The sequence below is a fragment of the Phocoena phocoena genome, chromosome 18 (genome assembly GCF_963924675.1).
Source record: "Phocoena phocoena chromosome 18, mPhoPho1.1, whole genome shotgun sequence".
Taxonomy (NCBI): Eukaryota; Metazoa; Chordata; class Mammalia; order Artiodactyla; family Phocoenidae; genus Phocoena; species Phocoena phocoena.
The window spans coordinates 21,746,098-21,765,831 of NC_089236.1; the positions used below are offsets into that span (position 1 = coordinate 21,746,098).

Here is a 19,734-nt window from a genome sequence, read left to right on the forward strand (position 1 = left end):
GCTGACCTGTCTCATTAGCGATAACGGAAGTGACGCCTAAGGCTTGCTCCACATTCGCACGCTGGCTTCCCTGCTAGGCGGATGGCATGGGTGAACAGGCAAGTGGTTGCGTGACTCGCACGGGGTGGTTTTCAGCTCCCGAGGTGACCCCCTCTTTGGAGCCTCTGAGGGACGGTGCCTCGCTGCCGGACAACTGGATGTTCTGGGCGATGCTGCCGGCGCCGCCACCACCGCCTTCGTCGCTTCCCGCAGGAGGGTCCGAACCTTCCTCAGACGCGCAGCCCCCCGCGGAGGCCCAGAGCCTCCCCGAGGCGCCTCCCCCCTTTGACGCCCAGATTCTTCCCGGGGCACAGCCCCCTTTCGACGCTCAGTCCCCCCTTGATTCTCAGCGTCAACTCAATGGCCAGCCTTCCTGGAATTTCCAGGCTTCAACATCATGGTACTGGACACAGTCTCCTGGTGTTTTTCCTTGGCATCGGCAGCCCCACAACACTCCGGGTAAGTTGTTACTCCTCTCTGTACCACCCCTTACCTTTCCTTTTCCCTTCTTCCCTCTCCTTTTCCACCCTTGTTGCTCTCTCCCCTTCTGATACTGCCTTGCACTCTTGGAGTCTGGTCATTAATGTCTCACAGTTCGTTCCAGTTATGTTTTTCCTGCCTGTTCATTCAGTTTAATTATTTATTGAATTCCAACTATGAACCAGGAAGGGGAGATATAGCAGTGAACAAAACATACAAATATCCTTATTTTGAGCTTAAATCTCCTGGTGTAGGAAGACAGACAATAAACAAAAGAAAGCAGGGTGTATTAGAAGGCAGTGAGTGCTATGGAGAGAGAGCAGAGTGACAGGCAGTGCAGTTTTAAATGTCAGTGTCAGTCGTACGTAAGGTGACATGGGAGCAAAGACTTCAGGGAGGTGAGGGATCAGAGCAGAGCATGTATCTGGGGGATAGCGGTACAGGCAGAGGGACCTGCAAGTGCAAAGACCTGGAGGCAGAAGCTATAGATCAGAATGGAACCCAGTGAGGCAAGAAAGGACTGAGCCTGGGGTGGAGTCGTAGGCAATAGAGGAAGAGGGCCTTGTAGATCGTGGGACTTCTACTGTTATGATATGTTTAGTTCAGGAGAGTGGCATGCTTTGATTTATGTTTTCAAAGGGTTAATATGGCTACTGATTGGAAATGACGGAAAGGGAGATGAGTTAAGAAGGTATTGCAGTTAACCTGGTGAGAGATACTGGGGACTTGGACCAAGGTGGAGCTCAGGAGGTGATGAGAAGTAGTTGGATTCTAGATATATCTTGAAGGTAGGGTAGGGTCAGCATAATTTGTTGAGGAATTGGATGTGGGGTGGGATGTAAAGAGGAGACGAGAATAACTTAAAGTTTTTTGCCAAGCAAGTGGAAGGATGAGGGAGTAGATATAGAAAGGAGACCAGGAGTTGAGTTTGGAATATGATTTGTGTCAAGTAGAGATACTGAACTGGTTGTTAGCTATTAGTTTGTACTTTCAGGGGAGGTTTGTGGCTAGAGCTGTAAATCGGGGTGTCATTAGCAGAGATCATATTTAAAGCCATGCAATTGTTCGCTTAGAACAATTCAATTTACATTAAGTTGAATCCAAATCAGTGTTTACTCTATGCCTAATGCTGGGGATATGAATGTGCCTAAGACAGTCCCAAGCGAGGTGAGATGCGTTCATAAATATAAATCACAATGCAGTGTGACTGGTGATAGAGGCATAGAAAAGGAGATTTCAGAGTATGGAGAAAGTTGGGGAAAACTTTTGGAAGAAGTGTATTGGGAGATGTTTAATATTCTGGAAGAGATACTTTTTAGGTGGAAGCAAAGAGGTGTCAGTGTAAGGTGAGTTCTGAAGGTTGCAGTGTTCTGGTGTGACTGAAGCATAGTATGTGGAAGGTACAGGGAAGAGCAGGGTGAAAAAATAAAGTGGGATCTCATCGAAGGACTCTTCGATGAGTCCTGAGTAGCTACTTGCTTCTAGGGTCTTGAGCAGGGTTGTGATGACTGGAGGATTATTTTTGTGGTGTCAGTGTTCAGGGTCTGTTGGAAGAGAGGACTTAGGAACTGGAAGCCAGTCTGGAAGGCAGTCACAGTGATCTGGGTGAAAGATCGAGGTTTCAGAGTTGGGTCATGGCAATAAGAAAGGAAAAATATTTGAGAAGAAATGTATTTCACAAGGGTCTGTTTTCCTGATGTAAAATTGATGCTGAAAGAGCTCCATTCAGCTCCAGCACCGTTTACATTTCTTTTTTCTTTTTAAAAATATTTTTATTTATTTATTTATTTGGCTGCGCTGGGCCTTAGTTGCGGCACATGGGATCTTCATTGCGGCCTGTGGGATCTTTAGTTGCAGCATGTGGGCTCTTAGTTGCGGCACGTGGGATCTAGTTCCCTGACCAGGGATTGAACCCAGGCCCCCTGCATTGGGAGCACAGAGTCAACTATTAGACCATCAGGGAAGTCCCCGGTTTACATTTCTAATGTTTGAAATAACTACAAGGAATTTTACCAGGTTAGCTTGTCCATTCCTTTACTTAGAGGAAAAAGCACCTATGGACATGTAATCTTACCAATATGTATTAATTTGAAAAATGTTTATTTGGTAAAATAGTCTTAATCTTTGTTAATTTGTTTGGATTACTATTCTGCCTAGAAGTAGTTTACCACTGTTTTTCTCAAGCATTTATGACATTCTGTAGCAAAATTTTAAATAATTGTATAGTTGCAAACATTTCTGGGTCTCATTTTGTTTTTCAGTTAAACATTCTTATCTTCCACGAAAACATGATGCAAAGGTCAATGACTTCAACATGTCTCCCAGGAGAAAACAGAAAAAAAGGGTATTTTTTAAGATGTTCTTGAATGTGACACTTTGGTCCCTATGTCACTGTTTCATATCTTGTGTTTCAATCATAACTGTCTCAGTGTTTTGCATTCATTATTGACACAGCAGAGCCTTGCATACAAGGATCTTTAAGGGTCTTGGCTGTAAGTAAAAACTTCAAGCAAAATCTTTTTGAGAAATAAATGGACAAATTGTAGAAAAAGAAAACATTTAATCCATTTCAGTATAGTATCAGGAGTAAATATAATGGGGAATTATGATTACAGATAAATGTAAATGTTATTAAACTTCAATGAAGTAAACAAAAGTATAATATATATGTTATACATAATATATATTATATATTTAATTTATTTATTTTACTAGCATATTGGGAGGAGAAGGATGAAATTAAAAGTTTTTTTTTTTTTAATGAGGAACAACCCTTCATTATGTTCAGAAACTGAGTCTTAAAATAGGCTTTTTTTATTCTGATGTAGCTTATAATCTGGTCTTTCAACTTTTAAGATGTGTAAATAATTTTATTAGTTTAGAATAAATTGAGTAAATCTACAGCATGAGATTAGTACCCTTCATTTTGGCATCAAAACTATGTAACTAATATTAACAAAATATTGTGAAAGTATGTTTATTAACATAATCTCAACATTGAACAATTGGGGCCCTATATAGCCTATCATTGTAATAATCATTTTTATTTTATGTTTAAACATAAAAATAGTAAATTGGGAATTTAAAAAAACTAATATTTACCTAAATAGTTCTTTTTTTCTCATTCTGTAGCTAAACTATACACACACGCACGCGCACACTTGTTTTTCCTAAAAGAAGAAATATTGATTTTACCCTGAATATTTATTTTTAGGTCATTTTGACATATGCTCTATTAAGTTTTAATTAGATTACCAATTTTAAATTTACTCACAATTTATATTAGCTTTACTCAGATTTACAATTTTTTAACAAGCCTGGCTTTTCCTAATGTATTTGTTAAAAATAAAAACAGAATCATCCCTTCATTAAAAATGTATTCAGAAGTTTTTGCCACCTGTAAGGGTTGTGTGAAAAATCAAAATATGTACTGTATTTTTACTGATGATTAGAGTTCTCACCAATAGCCTAATGCCTCTTCATTTTTGTTTGCAGAAAAGAAAGGAACCAGTTTTTCACTATTTTTGTGATACCTGTGATCGTGGTTTTAAAAATCAAGAGAAGTATGATAAACACATGTCCGAACATATGAAAGTAGGTTTTCTTAGTTGTCCTGATATTTATTTAGCAAAATGGGTGTATTTCCTTCCCTTAAAAGTTTATAGTTTCCATAGAAATGTTGTTAGATGACTTGCCAAATTGGGACAGTGACTCTGGGATTTGCAGTTTGAGGGTGGGAAGCCCACTGCTTCAGGAAGTGTGAGATGACAGTAAAAGAGAAGGGAGGTCTGGCAGCTGTTTGTATGTATGCGCCTCGTCTGCTCTGTGAGAGGCTGGGCCTCTCCTCCGGTTGCTCCGTGCGCCTTTGTGAGTTCTTTCTCCTTTAAGGCTGCCCTTGACTAACCACACAGTGTAATTTGCCTTGGCCCAGCACTGTCTATGGATGGTTTACACCTTATTAAGTACTTTTAACCAGGATATTTGAGAAGTAAAAAAGTTAAAAAGAAAGTTCTTAGTTTGGAAAGGTTCTCTTTCAGTTTGTAGGTGTGCCCCTTAACTTTAGGAATTAAGAACATTTTACAACATTGCTGATGTCATGCATTCACTCAAATGGAGAAGTAAATGATATGCATTACTGTACTATATACTTAGAGAGTGCAACTCTGTTTGGAGTGATTTTTGTTTTAGGTATTCAGTGATAACAGCACATAGACGGGATACTTTGTAATATGACCAGAATATGTCTGTATATATAGTAGTAAGATAAATTTTTTTTTTTTTTTTTTTTTTTTAAGATAAATTTTTTATGGAAAACATTGAGTAGCCTTTCTTAAAAATTCTTACAGTGCCCTGAGGTAGATTGCTCTTTTAGTGCACATGAGAAGATTGTCCAATTCCATTGGAGAAATGTAAGTTCTTTTTTTGTTTGTTTGTTACATGCTGTTTTTATTTCATTGATTTATTATCTTCATAGCTCTCTATGTACATAGCCTACTAATGAGTAACATTCACAGAACACTGTACACAGAACACCGTAAGGCATTTTTACATCTACTATTCAATTTTATCCTTGTAAGCCACTGTGTAAAGTAAATAAATCTTGGCCCTATTTAACAGATTGGTAAAATGATTTGCCCAGGGTCTCAGAACTGACCCCTGCACTTGAATTTCATGATGGCAAATTCTGTTTTACTATACCATGCTGTTTCAAATTGTTTTGTATATTCATTATTTCTCTAGCTAACTTTCTTAACTTTGGTTGGCAGGTAATTCATTTGGGTATTTAATATCAATCAAGTGTTCGGTGACATTTACTTTGTAACCAAAATGATATTATGACTTTTTTCTTATCAGTAGTACTAATCTAAAGACAAGAGAAAATTTCTCTTTCCTTTAAAGGAAAAGTCATAATAAGGATAGATAAAGCTTGCTTAGTTTTAAAATTGTCTCTGCTAGTAAATTTACTTTTGGGTACACAGTCTCCATTATCCCCCATAATACTTGAGATTTAGTCAAAAGCATACAATACGCTTCTTGATATTCAGCAGACATTTTCCCCATAGACGCATGCTCCTGGTGTGAAGAAAATCAAGTTAGACACTCCAGAGGAGATTGCAAGATGGAGGGAAGAAAGAAGAAAGTGAGTAAAGAGTTAAGAACTAGTGAAACAATTTTCTTTTACTGTGGCAAGGCTGAGGACTTGAAAATAATGACCGTTCTGGCCCTATGGAACAATTTGAAAAAGGAAATTTCGTCTTTTGTTATTTAAATTTTTGAATTTTATTTTATTTTATTTATTTATTTTAAAAAATATTTAATTTATTTTTTTATACAGCAGGTTCTTATTAGTCCTCAATGAATTTTATTTATTTTTTTATACAGCAGGTTCTTATTAGTCATCAATTTTATGCACATCAGTGTATACATGTCAATCCCAATCACCCAATTCATCACACCACCACCACCACCACCCCCCGTGGCTTTCCTCCCTGGTGTCTATATGTTTGTTCTCTACATCTGTGTCTCAGCTTCTGCCCTGCAAACCAGTTCATCTGTACCACTTTTCTAGGTTCCACATACATGCGTTAACATACGGTATTTGTTTTTCTCTTTCTGACTGACTTCACTCTGTATGACAGTCTCTAGATCCATCCACGTCTCAACAAATGACCCAGTTTCGTTCCTTTTTATGGCTGAGTAATATTCCATTGTATATATGTACCACATCTTCTTTATCCATTCATCTGTCAATGGGCATTTAGGTTGCTTCCATGACCTGGCTATTGTAAATAGTGCTGCAGTAAACATTGGGGTACATGTGTCTTTTTGAATTATGGTTTTCTCTGGGTATATGCCCAGTAGTGGGATTGCTGGATCATATGGTAATTCTATTTTTAGTTTTTTAAGGAGCCTCCATACTGTTCTCCATAGTGGCTGTATCAATTTACATTCCCACCAACAATGCAAGAGGGTTCCCTTTTCTTCACACCCTCTCCAGCATTTGTTGTTTGTGGATTTTCTGATGATGCCCATTCTAACTGCTGTGAGGTGATACCTCATTGTAGTTTTGATTTGCATTTCTCTAATAATTAGTGATGTTGAGCAACTTTTCATGTGCTTCTTGGCCATCTGTATTGTCTTCTTTGGAGAAATGTCTATTTAGGTCTACTCCCCATTTTTGAATTGGGTTGTTTGTTTTTTTAATATTGAGCTGCATGAGCTGTTTATATATTTTGGAGATTAGTCCATTGTCCGTTGATTCGTTTGCAGATATTTTCTCCCATTCTGAGGGTTGTCTTTTCGTCTTGTTTATGGTTTCCTTTGCTGTGCAAAAGCTTTTAAGTTTCATTAGGTCCCATTTGTTTATTTTTGTTTTTATTTCCATGACTCTAGGAGGTGGCTCAAAAAAGATCTTGCTGTGATTTATGTCAAAGAGTGTTCTTCCTGTGTTTTCCTCAAAGAGTTTTATAGTGTCTGGTCTTGCATTTAGGTCTCTAATCCATTTTGAGTTTATTTTTGTGTATGGTGTTAGGGAGTGTTCTAATTTCATTCTTTTACATGTAGCTGTCCAGTTTTCCCAGCACCACTTATTGAAGAGACTGTCTTTTCTCCATTGTATATCCTTGCCTCCTTTGTCATAGATTAGTTGACCATAGGTGCGTGGGTTTATCTCTGGGCTTTCTATCTTGTTCTATGTTTCTGTTTTTCTGCCAGTACCATATTGTCTTGATTACTGTAGCTTTATAGTATAGTCTGAAGTCAGGGAGTCTGATTCCTCCAGCTCCATTTTTTCCCCTCAACACTTTGGCTATTTGGGGTCTTTTGTGTCTCCATACAAATTTTAAGATTTTTTGTTCTAGTTTTATAAAAAATACCATTGGTAATTTGATACAGATTGCATTGAATCTGTAGATTGCTTTGGGTAGTACAGTCATTTTCACAATATTGATTCTTCCAATCCAGGAACATGGTACATCTCTCCATCTGTTGGTATAATCTTTAATTTCTTTCATCAGTGTCTTATAGTTTTCTGCATACAGGTCTTTTGTCTCCCTAGGTAGGTTTATTCCTAGGTATTTTATCCATTTTGTTGCAGTGGTAAATGGGAGTGTTTCCTTAATTTCTCTTTCAGATTTTTCATCATTAGTGTATAGGAATGGAAGACATTTCTGTGCATTAATTTTGTATCCTGCAACTTTACCAAATTCATTGATTAGCTCTAGTAGTTTTCTGGTGGCATATTTACGATTCTCTATGTATAGTATCATGACATCTGCAAACAGTGAGTTTTACTTCTTTTCCAATTTGTATTCCTTTTATTTCTTTTTCTTCTCTGATTGCCATGGCTAGGACTTCCAAAACTATGTTGAATAATAGTGGTGAGAGTGGACATCCTTGTCTTTTTCCTGATCTTGTTCCTGAGGAAATGCTTTCGGTTTTTCACCATTGAGAATGATGTTTGCTGTGGGTTTGTCACATATGGCCTTTATTATGTTGAGGTAGGTTCCCTCTATGCCCACTTTCTGGAGAGTTTTTATCATAAATGGGTGTTGAATTTTTTCAAAAGCTTTTTCTGCATCTATTGAGATGATCATATGGTTTTTCTTCTTCAATTTTGTTAATATGGTGTAACACATGGATTGATTTGCGTATATTGAAGAATCCTTGCATCCCTGGGGTAAATCCCACTTGATGATGGTGTATGATCCTTTTAATGTGTTGTTGGATTCTGTTTGCTAGTATTTTGTTGAGGATTTTTGCATCTATATTCATCAGTGATATTGGTCTGTAATTTTCTTTTTTTGGAGTATCTTTGTCTGGTTTTTGTATCAGGGTGATGGTGGCCTCAAATTATGAGTTTGGGAGTGTTCCTCCCTCTGCTATATTTTGGAAGAGTTTGAGAAGGGTGGGGGATAGCTCTTCTCTAAATGTCTGATAGAATTTGCCTGTGAAGCCATCTGGTCCTGGACTTTTGTTTGTTGGAAGATTTTTAATCACAGTTTCAATTTCATTACTTGTGATTGTTCTGTTCATATTTTCTATTTCTTCCTGGTTCAGTCTTGGAAGGTTATACCTTTCTAAGAATTTGTCCATTTCTTCCAGGTTGTCCATTTATTGGCATAGAGTTGCTTGTAGTGGTCTCTTAGGATGCTTTGTATTTCTGCGTTGTCTGTTGTAACTTCTCCTTTTTCATTTCTAATTTTAATGAGTCCTCTCCCTCTTTTTCTTGATGAGTCTGGCTAATGGTTTATCAATTTTGTTTATCTTCTCAAAGAACCAACTTTTAGTTTTATTGATCTTTGCTAGTGTTTTCTTTGTTTCTATTTCATTTATTTCTACTCTGATCTTTATGATTTCTTTCCTTCTGCTAACTTTGGGTTTTGTTTGTTCTTCTTTCTCTAGTTCATTTAGGTGTAAGGTTAGATTGTTTATTTAAGATTTTTCTTGTTTCTGGAGGTAGGCTTGTATTGCTATAAACTTTCCTCTTAGAACTGCTTTTGCTGCATCCCATAGGTTTTGGATTGTCGTGTTTTCATTGTCATTTGTCTCTAGGTATTTTTTGATTTCCTCTTTGATTTCTTCAGTGATCTCTTGGTTATTAAGTAATGTATTGTTTAGCCTCCATGTGTTTGTAATTTTTACGTTTTTTTCACTGTAATTGATTTCTAATCTCATAGCGTTGTGGTCTGAAAAGATGCTTGATATGATTTCAATTTTCTTAAATTTACTGAGGCTTGATTTGTGACCCAAGATGTGATCTATCCTGGAGAATGTTCCGTGTGCACTTGAGAAGAAAGTGTAATCTGCTGTTTTTGGAAGGCATGTCCTATAAATATCAATTAAATCTCTCTGGTCTATTGTGTCATCTAACGCTTGTGTTTCCTTATTAATTTTCTGACTGGATGATCTGTCCATTCGTGTAAGTGAGGTGTTAAAGTCCCCCACTATTATTGTGTTACTGTCGATTTCCTCTTTTATAGCTGTTAGCAGTTGCCTTACGTATTGAGATGCTCCTATGTTGGGTGCATGTATATTTATAATTGTTGTATCTTCTTGGAATGATCCCTTGATCATTATGTAGTGTCCTTCCTTGTTTCTTGTAACATTCTTTATTTTAAAATCTATTTTATGTGGTATGAGTATTGCTACTCCAGCTTTCTTTTGATTTCCGTTTGCATGGACTATCTTTTTCCATCCCCTCACTTTCAGTCTGTGTGTCCCTAGGTCTGAAGTGGGTCTCTTGTAGACAGCATATATATGGGTCTTATTTTTGTATCCAGCCTGTGTCTTTTGGTTGGAGCCTGTGTCTTTTTGTTGGAGCATTTAGTCCATTCACGCTTAAGGTAATTATCCATATGTATGTTCCTATGACCATTTTCTTAATTGTTTTGGGTTTGTTTTTGTAGGTCCGTTTTCTTCTCTTGTGTTTCCTGCCTAGAGAAGTTCTTTAGCATTTGTTTTAAAGTTGGTTTGGTGGTTCTGAATTCTCTGAGCTTTTGCTTGTCTGTAACGGTTTTAATATCTCTGCTGAATCTGAATGAGATCCTTGCTGGGTAGAGTAATCTTGGTTGTAGGTTCTTCCCTTTCATCACTTTAAGTATATCATGCCACTCCCTTCTGGCTTGTAGAGCTTCTGCTAAGTCAGCTGTTAACGTTATGCAAGTTCCCTTGTATGTTATTTGTTGTTTTTCCCTTGCTGCTTTCAATAATTTTTCTTTGTCTTTAATTTTTGCCAATTTGATTACTTTGTGTCTTGGCATGTTTCTCCTTTGGTTTATCCTGTATGGGACTCACTGTGCTTCCTGGTCTTGGGTGGCTATTTCCTTTCCCATGTTAGGGAGGTTTTCGACTCTAATTTCTTCAAATATTTCCTCTGGTCCTTTCTCTCTCTCTTCTCCTTCTGGGACCCCTATAATTCGAATGTTGTTGCGTTTAATGTTGTCCCAGTGGTCTCTTAGGCTGTCTTCATTTCTTTTCATTCTTTTTTCTTTATTCTGTTCCACAACAGTGAATTACACCATTCTGTCTTCCAGGTCATTTATCTGTTCTTCTGCCTCAGTTATTCTGCTATTGATTCCTTCTAGTGTACTTTTCATTTCAGTTATTGTAATGTTCATCTCTGTTTGTTTCTTCTTTAATTCTTGGTCTTTGTTAAACATTTCTTGCATCTTCTCAATCTTTGCCTCCATTCTTTTTCCAAGGTCCTGGATCATCTTCACTATGATTATTCTGAATTCTTTTTCTGGAAGGTTGCCTATCTCCACTTCACTTAGTTGTTTTTCTGGGATTTTTATCTTGTTCCTTCATCTGGTACAGAGCCCTCTGCCTTTTCATCTTGTCTATCTTTCTGTGAATGTGGTTTTTGTTCCACAGGCTGCAGGATTGTAGTTCTTCTTGCTTCTGCTGTCTGCCCTCTGGTGGATTAGGCTATCTAGGAGGCTTGTGTAAGTTTCCTGATGGGAGGGACTGGTGGTGGGCAGAACTGGCTGTTTCTCTGGTGGGCAGAGCTCAGTAAAACTTTAATCTGCTGTCTGCTGATGCATGGGGCTGGGTTCTCTCCCTGTTGGTTGTTTGGCCTGAGGCAACCCAACACTGGAGCCTACCTGGGCTCTTTGGTGGGGCTAATGACAGACTCTGGGAGGGCTCTCGCCAAGGAGTACTTCCCAGAACTTCTGCTGCCAGTGTCCTTGTCCTCACGGTGAGACACAGCCAACCCCTGCCTCTGCAGGAGACCCTCCAACACTAGCAGGTAGGTCTGGTTCAGTCTCCTATGGGGTCGCTGCTCCTTCCCCTGGGTCCCAATGTGCACACTACTTTGTGTGTGCCCTCCAAGAGCGGAGTCTCTGTTTCCCCCAGTCCTGTTGAAGTCCTGCAATCAAATCCCTCTAGCCTTCAAAGTCTGATTCTCTAGGAATTCCTCCTCCTGTTGCTGGACCCCCAGGTTGGGAAGCCTCACGTGGGGCTCAGAACCTTCACTGCAGTGGGTGGACTTCTGTGGTATAAGTGTTCTACAGTTTGTGAGTCACCACCCAGCAGTTATGGGATTTGATTTTACTGTGATTGCGCCCCGCTACCGTCTCATTGCGGCTTCTCCTTTGTCTTTGGATGTGGGGTATCTTTTTTGGTGAGTTCCAGTGTCCTCCTGTCAATGATTGTCCAGCAGCTAGTTGTGATTCTGGTGTTCTCGCAAGAAGGAGTGAGAGCACATCCTTTCTGCTCCACCATCTTGGTTCAGGCCCACCCATGGAAATTTGGTCTTTTATAATGTTGCAAATATTCAATGGAAAATGACCAGTCCTAATTTTGTCATTCTTCAGAATTGGTATATAGTGACTTAGGGAGTATCATTACTTGACGTTTAATAAACACACAGTATTTATTATTGCAGTTTAGATTCATTGCATTCCCTTATAACGTTGGTAGTAGGGAATAGGACTGTAAACTATATTATATGAGGCTATTTGAATGTAGCTTTTGGTAGACCTAACAGGAACTCTTCATAAATAACTGATGTCATAGTGGGACCTTGCTCTTTGAGGGGAGCCACTACATGCCCCCTCTGTTAAATATTCAATACTGAGGCAGTGATGGGTGAGTGCTATTTTTTAAAAAAATGTATAATACTTTGTTATGTTTATTGTTTTGATTACTTTAAAAAAGTTGTTGAATGATTGGAGTGTGCTAGGCAGAGGGAGCACAGCAGTGACAAGATACACACGTGCCTATCCTTACCCATAAAAAGACGAGAAATGTTTTCCTGTAATTAAAGTCTAAGAAATTTGAGTCTTACCATGTGACTTGTAGCTTTATACTTATAAGGGAAGAAAGCTTAAAAGATGTCTAGCTAGAATCTACCAATGAAAAATCCCATGAGGATGCTGTTGCCTCAGGCTAGGACCAGGATACCTCATCCTGAAACAGAAGACCAAGTCAGAGCTATTACGATGGTCAGCAGCACTTTTAAGTCAATAGCTGTTTTTCTGGAATTGAAACATGAGGAGAGCCTCAGATAGGAAGAGTTACCTTCACAGGTCAAGAAGGATACTTAAAAACTTTTAACCAGCAGGTTAAAGTTGTACTTCGTTCAACTTAAAGTTTTCAGCTTAAAGCCCCTGTATGTGTGTATATGAAGAGCTGTGTGAAATGATGCAGTGTTACGTGAGAGAGTTAGCTACTGCCCTTAAAGCTTGAAAGGTAATTCTGAGGAAAACCAGCATAAACGTAAAGATTTAGAAGCAACCGAGAACAAATAGAATTCAGCAAATGTGTATGCAGCTATCCATTATTAATACTGTGTAAAGAGTTAGATGAGGGTGAAAGACAATCAGAGGAAATTAATTCTTAAGAAAGTAAACTTGGGTCCAGCCAGTCAGCAGTCAACATGGACTCAATGGATTTAACAGAATTTTAAGAGCATCCTTGGCTAACAAATGTAATAATCTAGGGTAAGAATCTAGGCCACCAGGAGGATTAGGGTATACTAGAATGCCTTTTCCTCTTTATCTCCCGGCAGAATCTTATTTATCTTGTAAGACCTGTTGGGTTTTGTTTGTTTTGCGGTGTGCGGGCCTCTCACTGTTGTGGCCTCTCCTATTGCGGAGCACAGGCTCCGGATGAGCAGGCTCAGCGGCCATGGCTCACAGGCCCAGCTGCTCCGTGGCATGTGGGATCTTCCCGGAACGGGGCACGAACCCGTGTCCCCTGCATCGGCAGGCGGACTCTCAACCACTGCGCCACCAGGGAAGCCCCCTGTTTTGTTTTGTTTTGTTTAACATGTATTTATTTATTTATTTTGGCTGCGCTGGATCTTAGTCACGGCATGCGGACTTCTTCTTACTTGCTGCATGCATGCGGGATCTAGTTCCCCGACCAGGGATTGAACCCAGGTCCCCAGCATTGGGAATGCAGAGTCTTACCCACTGGACCACCAGGGAAGTCCTAAGACCTGTCTTAAGTGTCACCTGATTTGTCATTTTCTTCTTCATTTCCTCTATCTCAATGCTGTCAGAATGCTAGTCTGTAACAAGGTAAGGAACTTGTACCAGAATATAAATCTATACCTTACTTTCTTCATTGAGAAAGTCTTGGTAAGAAGAAAATGTCAGCTGAACTAAATATATTTTGTTTAGGGACATAGCTGATTTATACCCTGACATAAGTGTGTGGCTTGGCTGCCAGTCCATGGACCAACCTCCCCTAAAGCATTATTCACTACTTCCTGCATAGCTTATTAATAGAAACACAGTAGCGTTTGTTGCATTATATTATAGGTGGCCCTGGTCTTAGACATCTTTGATTCTCCTGCACTTTGCACAGTACCTGGGATTTAGTACGTGGAGAGTAAATATTTGTGGACTGAATTACCGTTAAATGGTGCAGTATGGGAGGAACCAGTCTTGGCATTGATAAGAAGCCTTAGCCAGTTGCATGGTCAAACTTAGAAGTCAAAGGAGTTGGGACCATGACGTGATTTGGCTTAGTGAAGAATTCGAAGAAGTTCATATAAAGCTCCTTGCCTCCTCTAGGTGGCTTCTTTACAGGTACAATTTTTTTCTTCTCATGATTCCACTTCACTCTAGTTTTTTGTTTTCTGTTTGTTTTGCTTATTTGTTTTTTATCTGTTGGGTGTATCTTTTTCTTACTATTTTGCACAGAGGAATAATGAAACAAGAAGAGTTAGCTCCCCTTCCTGATACTTAGTTTTTAAAGAGCTGGTGATGACAGTATTGAAGATTATATCCTGCTAGATGGACTGGAAATTGCCTACCTGCAAAGGTTTTTCCCTGGTACTTTGCCCTGACTTTGGTCAGTTGGAAGTTGTTGCAGCTCAGTGGTGCCAGCCCCTGTTGTATATGTTTAATTCTTTTGAGGAGAATGATGATGGCTATTAGTCAGCAATGATTATAAAGCAACTGAGAAGTTAACTAAGTAAGGTGTTTAATCTCTCAAGTTTTGAGTTCACTTAAGGCAATAGGGAAGTTCTGAAATGAGTTCCTGATTAACCAACTTTGGTTCTTTTATATCTAACGAGTGTTTAAATTAAGTCATTATATAAACTGGGAAAGTAGGACCCACTATTAAATTAATGGTAGCCAGCTTCAGTGATTCTGTTCTACTATGTCTCTAGCTGTTTTACTCTCCTGCAGTCCTCCACTCTACCCTCCTTCTCAGCATATAAGAGGAAGGACCTCATCTAGTCTGGAGGAGTGGGGTGTTCCTTGACAAAGGGCAGTTGAGCTGAACTTAGACCTAATAGGAAGAAATAAGGGGAGGTAGGGGCTAGTGCACAGACAGATTGACATGAGTATAGGAACGTGAATATAGGTAAGAGATGATAGAAGCTTTTGAAAGATGGCAGTTGTGGGGACAGAACTAGGTGGATATAGAACATAAAAATGGGCACTGTTTGGTAGTTGGACAGTTGTGAGGTTGAGGAGGAAAGAGGTTTTGAGGAGATGTCCTAGTTCCTCTGTGAAAGCACCTTTGTGAAAGGTGATGCCTGTTCCTCAGGGAATCCTGGAAGAGAATCACATTTGGAGGTGTTGATTTAGGACATCGTTGAGTATGAGGAGATTCTGAGATGTCTATTTGAAGATGTTGTGTAAGCATTGGGACTCAGACCAGACTGGCTGGAGATAGATATTTTAAAATCATGAAACCATGAATGCAGAAGATACACCCCACAGAGAGAGGGTAGAGCGGAAAGGGAAGATAGCCTAAAAGGGAGTTAAAACCAACAAGCCTGCTGAGCAAGAGCCAGAGAAGTAGAAGAAAACTCAGAATATGACCTGTCGTGGAAGCCAGTAGAAGGGAGGATTTCAAGAAGAAGATGTGATTATCAGTGCAGATTGCTGTGGAAAGGTCAAATAAAACAAGAACAAAAAGTGACTGGTTTTGTGACTTGTAGGGCCCTCTTGACGTGGATTCCAGATGATTGCTCCTTGGCCCTTCTTCTTGGAGTTTCCTGCCATCTGTCTCCACAGCCCTCTGCAGCTCTGACAGCCTCCCCCATCATGCTTTTTTTAAAAAAAATATATTTATTTGGCTGCGTTGGGTCTTAGTTGCGGCAGTGGGATCTTCGTTGCGGCACATGGGATCTTTTGTTGTGGAGTGCAGGCTCTTTGTTGCTGCATGCGGGCTTCTCTCTAGTTGTGGTGCACGGGCTTTAGAGCGCACAGCCTCAGTAGTTGCGGCATGTGGGCTCTCTAGTTGCGGCGTGTGGGCTCTAAAGTGCTCAGGCTCAGTAGTTGCCGTGTGCAGGCTTAGTTGCCCCGTGGCATGCGGGATCTTAGTTCCCCAACCAGGAATCGAACCCACATCCCCTGCATTGGAAGGTGGACTCTTAACCCCTGGACCACCAGGGAAGTCCCTCCTCCGTGATTCTTAACAAGGCGGATTGCAGTTGCCTTTACCACCCTGCCCTTGGCATATATATAGATGGTCCAACAGAAGTGTGTATCCTTTGAATTCCGCTGACTTTTTGAGACTCACAGCTTACAGTAAAGAGTTTCATCTGGCACCTTTTTACCTTCCAATTTCCAGTGCCCTTTACCTCCATGCAGTTTCTGCCACTTACTTTCACGGTCACCCTGTGGATCTCCTGGACTTTCTGCCCCAGAAATCTTGAAGTTGGGCTTACTCCTCTTTGGTCATGCCTTGCATTTCATCCAACTGTCTCACTGTCCCCTGGTCCCGGACTAGTTGAAGCCTCCCACCTCTTACCCCCTTTACCTTCTTTTTCTCTCATCCCCCTTCTGTCTTTGCTTCTCTGCCAAGTTTAAGTCACTTCCACCACTCTCAGAAGCTCAGGTCCCTCATTCCGTTGCCCTTCGTTACACCCACCTGGCAAAATCTCAGCCCTGGCTCAGTTGCTAAGTCAAGAAAACCACACAGCTGAAGTACACTCTGCAGAGGAGCGCTCAGCAGTGTTGATCACACTGAAGGAATTGACTTTGACCAACGAGGTTAGGCTATTCTCTTTGTGTTTGTTCGTTTTTCATGCAAATTGAGACGCTAGTATGCATGTATTTCTTAGTTACATAGATGACTATGTAGAATAAAATTTAAAAATAAATTTGTTAAACTGATTTTATTTTAGCCAGGTAAAATGCCAGTGAAAACAACACCTTAGAACTGACAGTCAGGGTACTGTAATGTGGGCTTAACACATCTTTCCTGATTAATCCCACATTACTTATAGGAGTTCTTTGTCCCAGCCAGACTTGGTTTTCTTCTTTTTCATATCCCAAACAAGTTTTTTGAACTTTTAACCTCTGTTTTCATCATGCTGCTTCCAGAAAATCCTCCCTTCTCTATCCTTGAAGTTCTGCTCACTGCTTTTAGTTCAACTGAAATCCTGCCAGACTAAAATTTTGGGAGTATTTTTCCTTATCTGCCTAGAGGGGTATCTTGTTCCTCTTTGAATGTGGTATCCCCTCTGCCTCCTTAGTGTATGTGCCCCTCATTATGGTACTATTGATGAACTTTTTTGCTTATGTGTCTTTTTTAAAAAAATAAATTACAAGCTTTAGAAATGTAAGAACCATGGTTTGTGTGAATGTTTATATCCCATGGTGCCATAGGTAGAAGGGATGTTTATAAATGTTGATATATGTAAATGGGGCTTGAAAATATTTTTATTATGGGTGTTATTCTATTTTGGTATATACAAGTAAGTGGTTGGAGAAATCTTGCTGAGATTCATATTTTTAATTTATGTTTTAAACTATACTTTTGTCATTGTTAAAGAAATTGGGCAGTGTTGATCAGATTAATAACTGTAGTTGGAATTCAGTAATATAACTAATGGTACTTAAACTGCTGTGGTTTTGAACAATAAATTCTCACCACATAGGACAGATCATCACCAAGACAAACCAAATTGATCTGTATTTGAATGCATTACTTTCTACAGTAGCTTTCCCCATTTGAACGTGAACTCTGCCACCTTGTGGTTTTGTGCAACAAGTGCTTTAAAGGAAAAAATTCCACTGGCTAGAGAAACTTAAGGAATATTAACATTTGAAGATGCAAACTAGCTTAGGTAGCACGTGTTTCTATAAAGTCCCTGGTAGAAGACTAGTTTGGTTTTGTAATGTAATCGAGAACTCTCAGCCACCTTTGAATTTATGTTGATGTACATTATAGCTTTGAATAACTTCCTGACAAGAGTTTAGCTTGAAATTAGAGGTAAGGCAAAGATTGTTTTATATATGGCCAAGCTTACTGAAAAGAGATAGGAGTAGACTCTTGCCTTTAAGACCCTCACTCTAATGGGAGATGTGGGAAGAATATCCATAGGTGGCCGTGAGAGCACAGGCAACTGAAGCATTAAATTTTGCTGTGTGGGGATAACAGTGTCTGGTCAAGGGATAGCTGGCGTCTTTGGAAGGCAGGGCAATCAGTTTGTTTTGCAGGACTTCTTGTGAGAGGGGTCGTGCCACCCCTTCCCTCCCCCTCCAATTTATTTGAAGGTGAAGTTTATTCTTTTTTAATGCATAGTTCTGACAAACATCCATAGTTGTGTTTAATTAAAAACTTTAAGGCTTTCCACTAATAACCTGCAAAAAAAGAAATCCTAGCCAAAAAAAAAACGGTAGTTATTTTTTCTTAATTCCTGTCGGGTACAAATGCTGTATGATTTGGCATTAGGAAAAATGAGTGGTAGAGGTTCGTTTCCCAAACCTCTTATTTTAGAGATGTTGAAACATACTTCACGGCAGATTTGGAGTCCACTAGGTGGAGTAGTTGTGTTATTTATTTTAATACTGCAGTTACTGTGGCTCTGAGCAAACGCTTTACAGCTGTGTCCCCAGTTCTTTCAGAATTCAGCAGAGGGGCTGTGCTCCTAAAGAATGCTACATCTTTTTGAAGTTTGGAAAGACTTTGAAATAAAAATGCAGTAGTGTTGAAGTAGCTGTGATTCAGGGAGAATAAAGAGGGATTGTGTTTTTCTACAGAAGAGGCTTAAGGGAAAAGCCAAGGAGTGGGTGGTGATTTGAGTATAAGGAAAGAGAAGGGTAACCAGAATGAGATGTGCTAAGATAATGGTTGGTTCCATGTTGCTAATTTATTGACTCTGGGGCTTAAGGATTGTCACTGGAGGCTTAAAGGCTTAGGCAAGGGGAAGACAAAGAGGGGGTAAGAAATGAAAGAGGGAGAAGAGAGCAAGATAGAGAGCATACGGTTTCAGGGCCACTTCCTTTTGGGGTGTTGGGAAAAGATGGAAGTAGGGAGAAAAGTGATTTTAGCAGATAAAAATAGAGAAACCAACTGTGAAAATACCACTTGTCACAGTCTTTATAGCTTTATTACATCCATTCTCTACCAGGAGATATTGGACTAAATTTTATTGGTATGCAATTGTACAATGTAACACAATTTGTGATTTTTCTCAACAGTTTTCTCTGGATTTGTGTAATTCAGAAACCTGAGCTGTGTCCTTTATCAAAGATCCAGACTTTTCCTTATTCTTGTGTCTCACTAGTATGTTGCTGGAAGGGCCTTCTGATCATTGTTGTATGTATAACTAGGTCTTGTGTTTCTGGTTTCCCATTTGGGGGGATAATTTGCTCTCTGGTACCCTTGTTTTCCCTAGTTTTTAGTCTCTAGGTTCTATGTAAATAAGAATGGTATAACTTTTGCAAGAAAATTTTAATAATTTAAGCACTGAAAAATAGAATCTTATAACTTTGGAAGGGATATAAAAATCCCCTACCTTTAGGAAAGTGACACTTTAGTCAGCCAGAAAGAAGAAGTGAGCTGTTTTAAAAGACTTCCACCAAAGGAGTTTCCACAACATTCTTGATGTCTCATTCAGGGAATTCTTTATTATATCTCACCTAAAATCCACTTCCTGTAACAAACTGTTTATATTCCTTACCACTGAGAAGCATTTACATAGCTCCTTGCTTATACATGAAACACTGTAGGACCAAGTCTTTATGTTTAGCATATGACCCAACATGTTAAGGGTTGCTCTGTAACACTCAGAAGAAAAACGTTAAAGAAACACATTTTGTGTTTCTTTAACATTTTTAAGAATAAGAATAAGTGAATTTCAGAGGTGTGAAGAGTGTTGATTAGCTGTGAGTTAACACGTCTAGACACTGTGGTGCCTGTGAAAGTCATCACCTTTTCCTCATCATTTCTGCTTCCGTGTAGTTTGTCTTCAGGTTGAGAACAGCTGGCTGCCATCTTCTCTGTAAGATCATT

General features: G+C 39.4%; 1 protein-coding gene across 1 annotated transcript in view; it reads left to right on the forward strand.

Annotated features, from left to right (window-relative positions):
- Nucleotides 1–55: 55 nt before the first annotated feature.
- NUFIP1 (nuclear FMR1 interacting protein 1) overlaps nt 56–19,734 on the forward strand; it is a 44,115-nt gene continuing 24,436 nt past the window's right edge. The window contains exons 1-5 of the mRNA XM_065896232.1: nt 56–498; nt 2,781–2,863; nt 4,015–4,113; nt 4,866–4,928; nt 5,583–5,659. Of these exons, the coding sequence (XP_065752304.1) occupies nt 87–498; nt 2,781–2,863; nt 4,015–4,113; nt 4,866–4,928; nt 5,583–5,659 (734 nt within the window). The 5' untranslated portion in view covers nt 56–86. The remainder of the gene's footprint in view (nt 499–2,780; nt 2,864–4,014; nt 4,114–4,865; nt 4,929–5,582; nt 5,660–19,734) is intronic.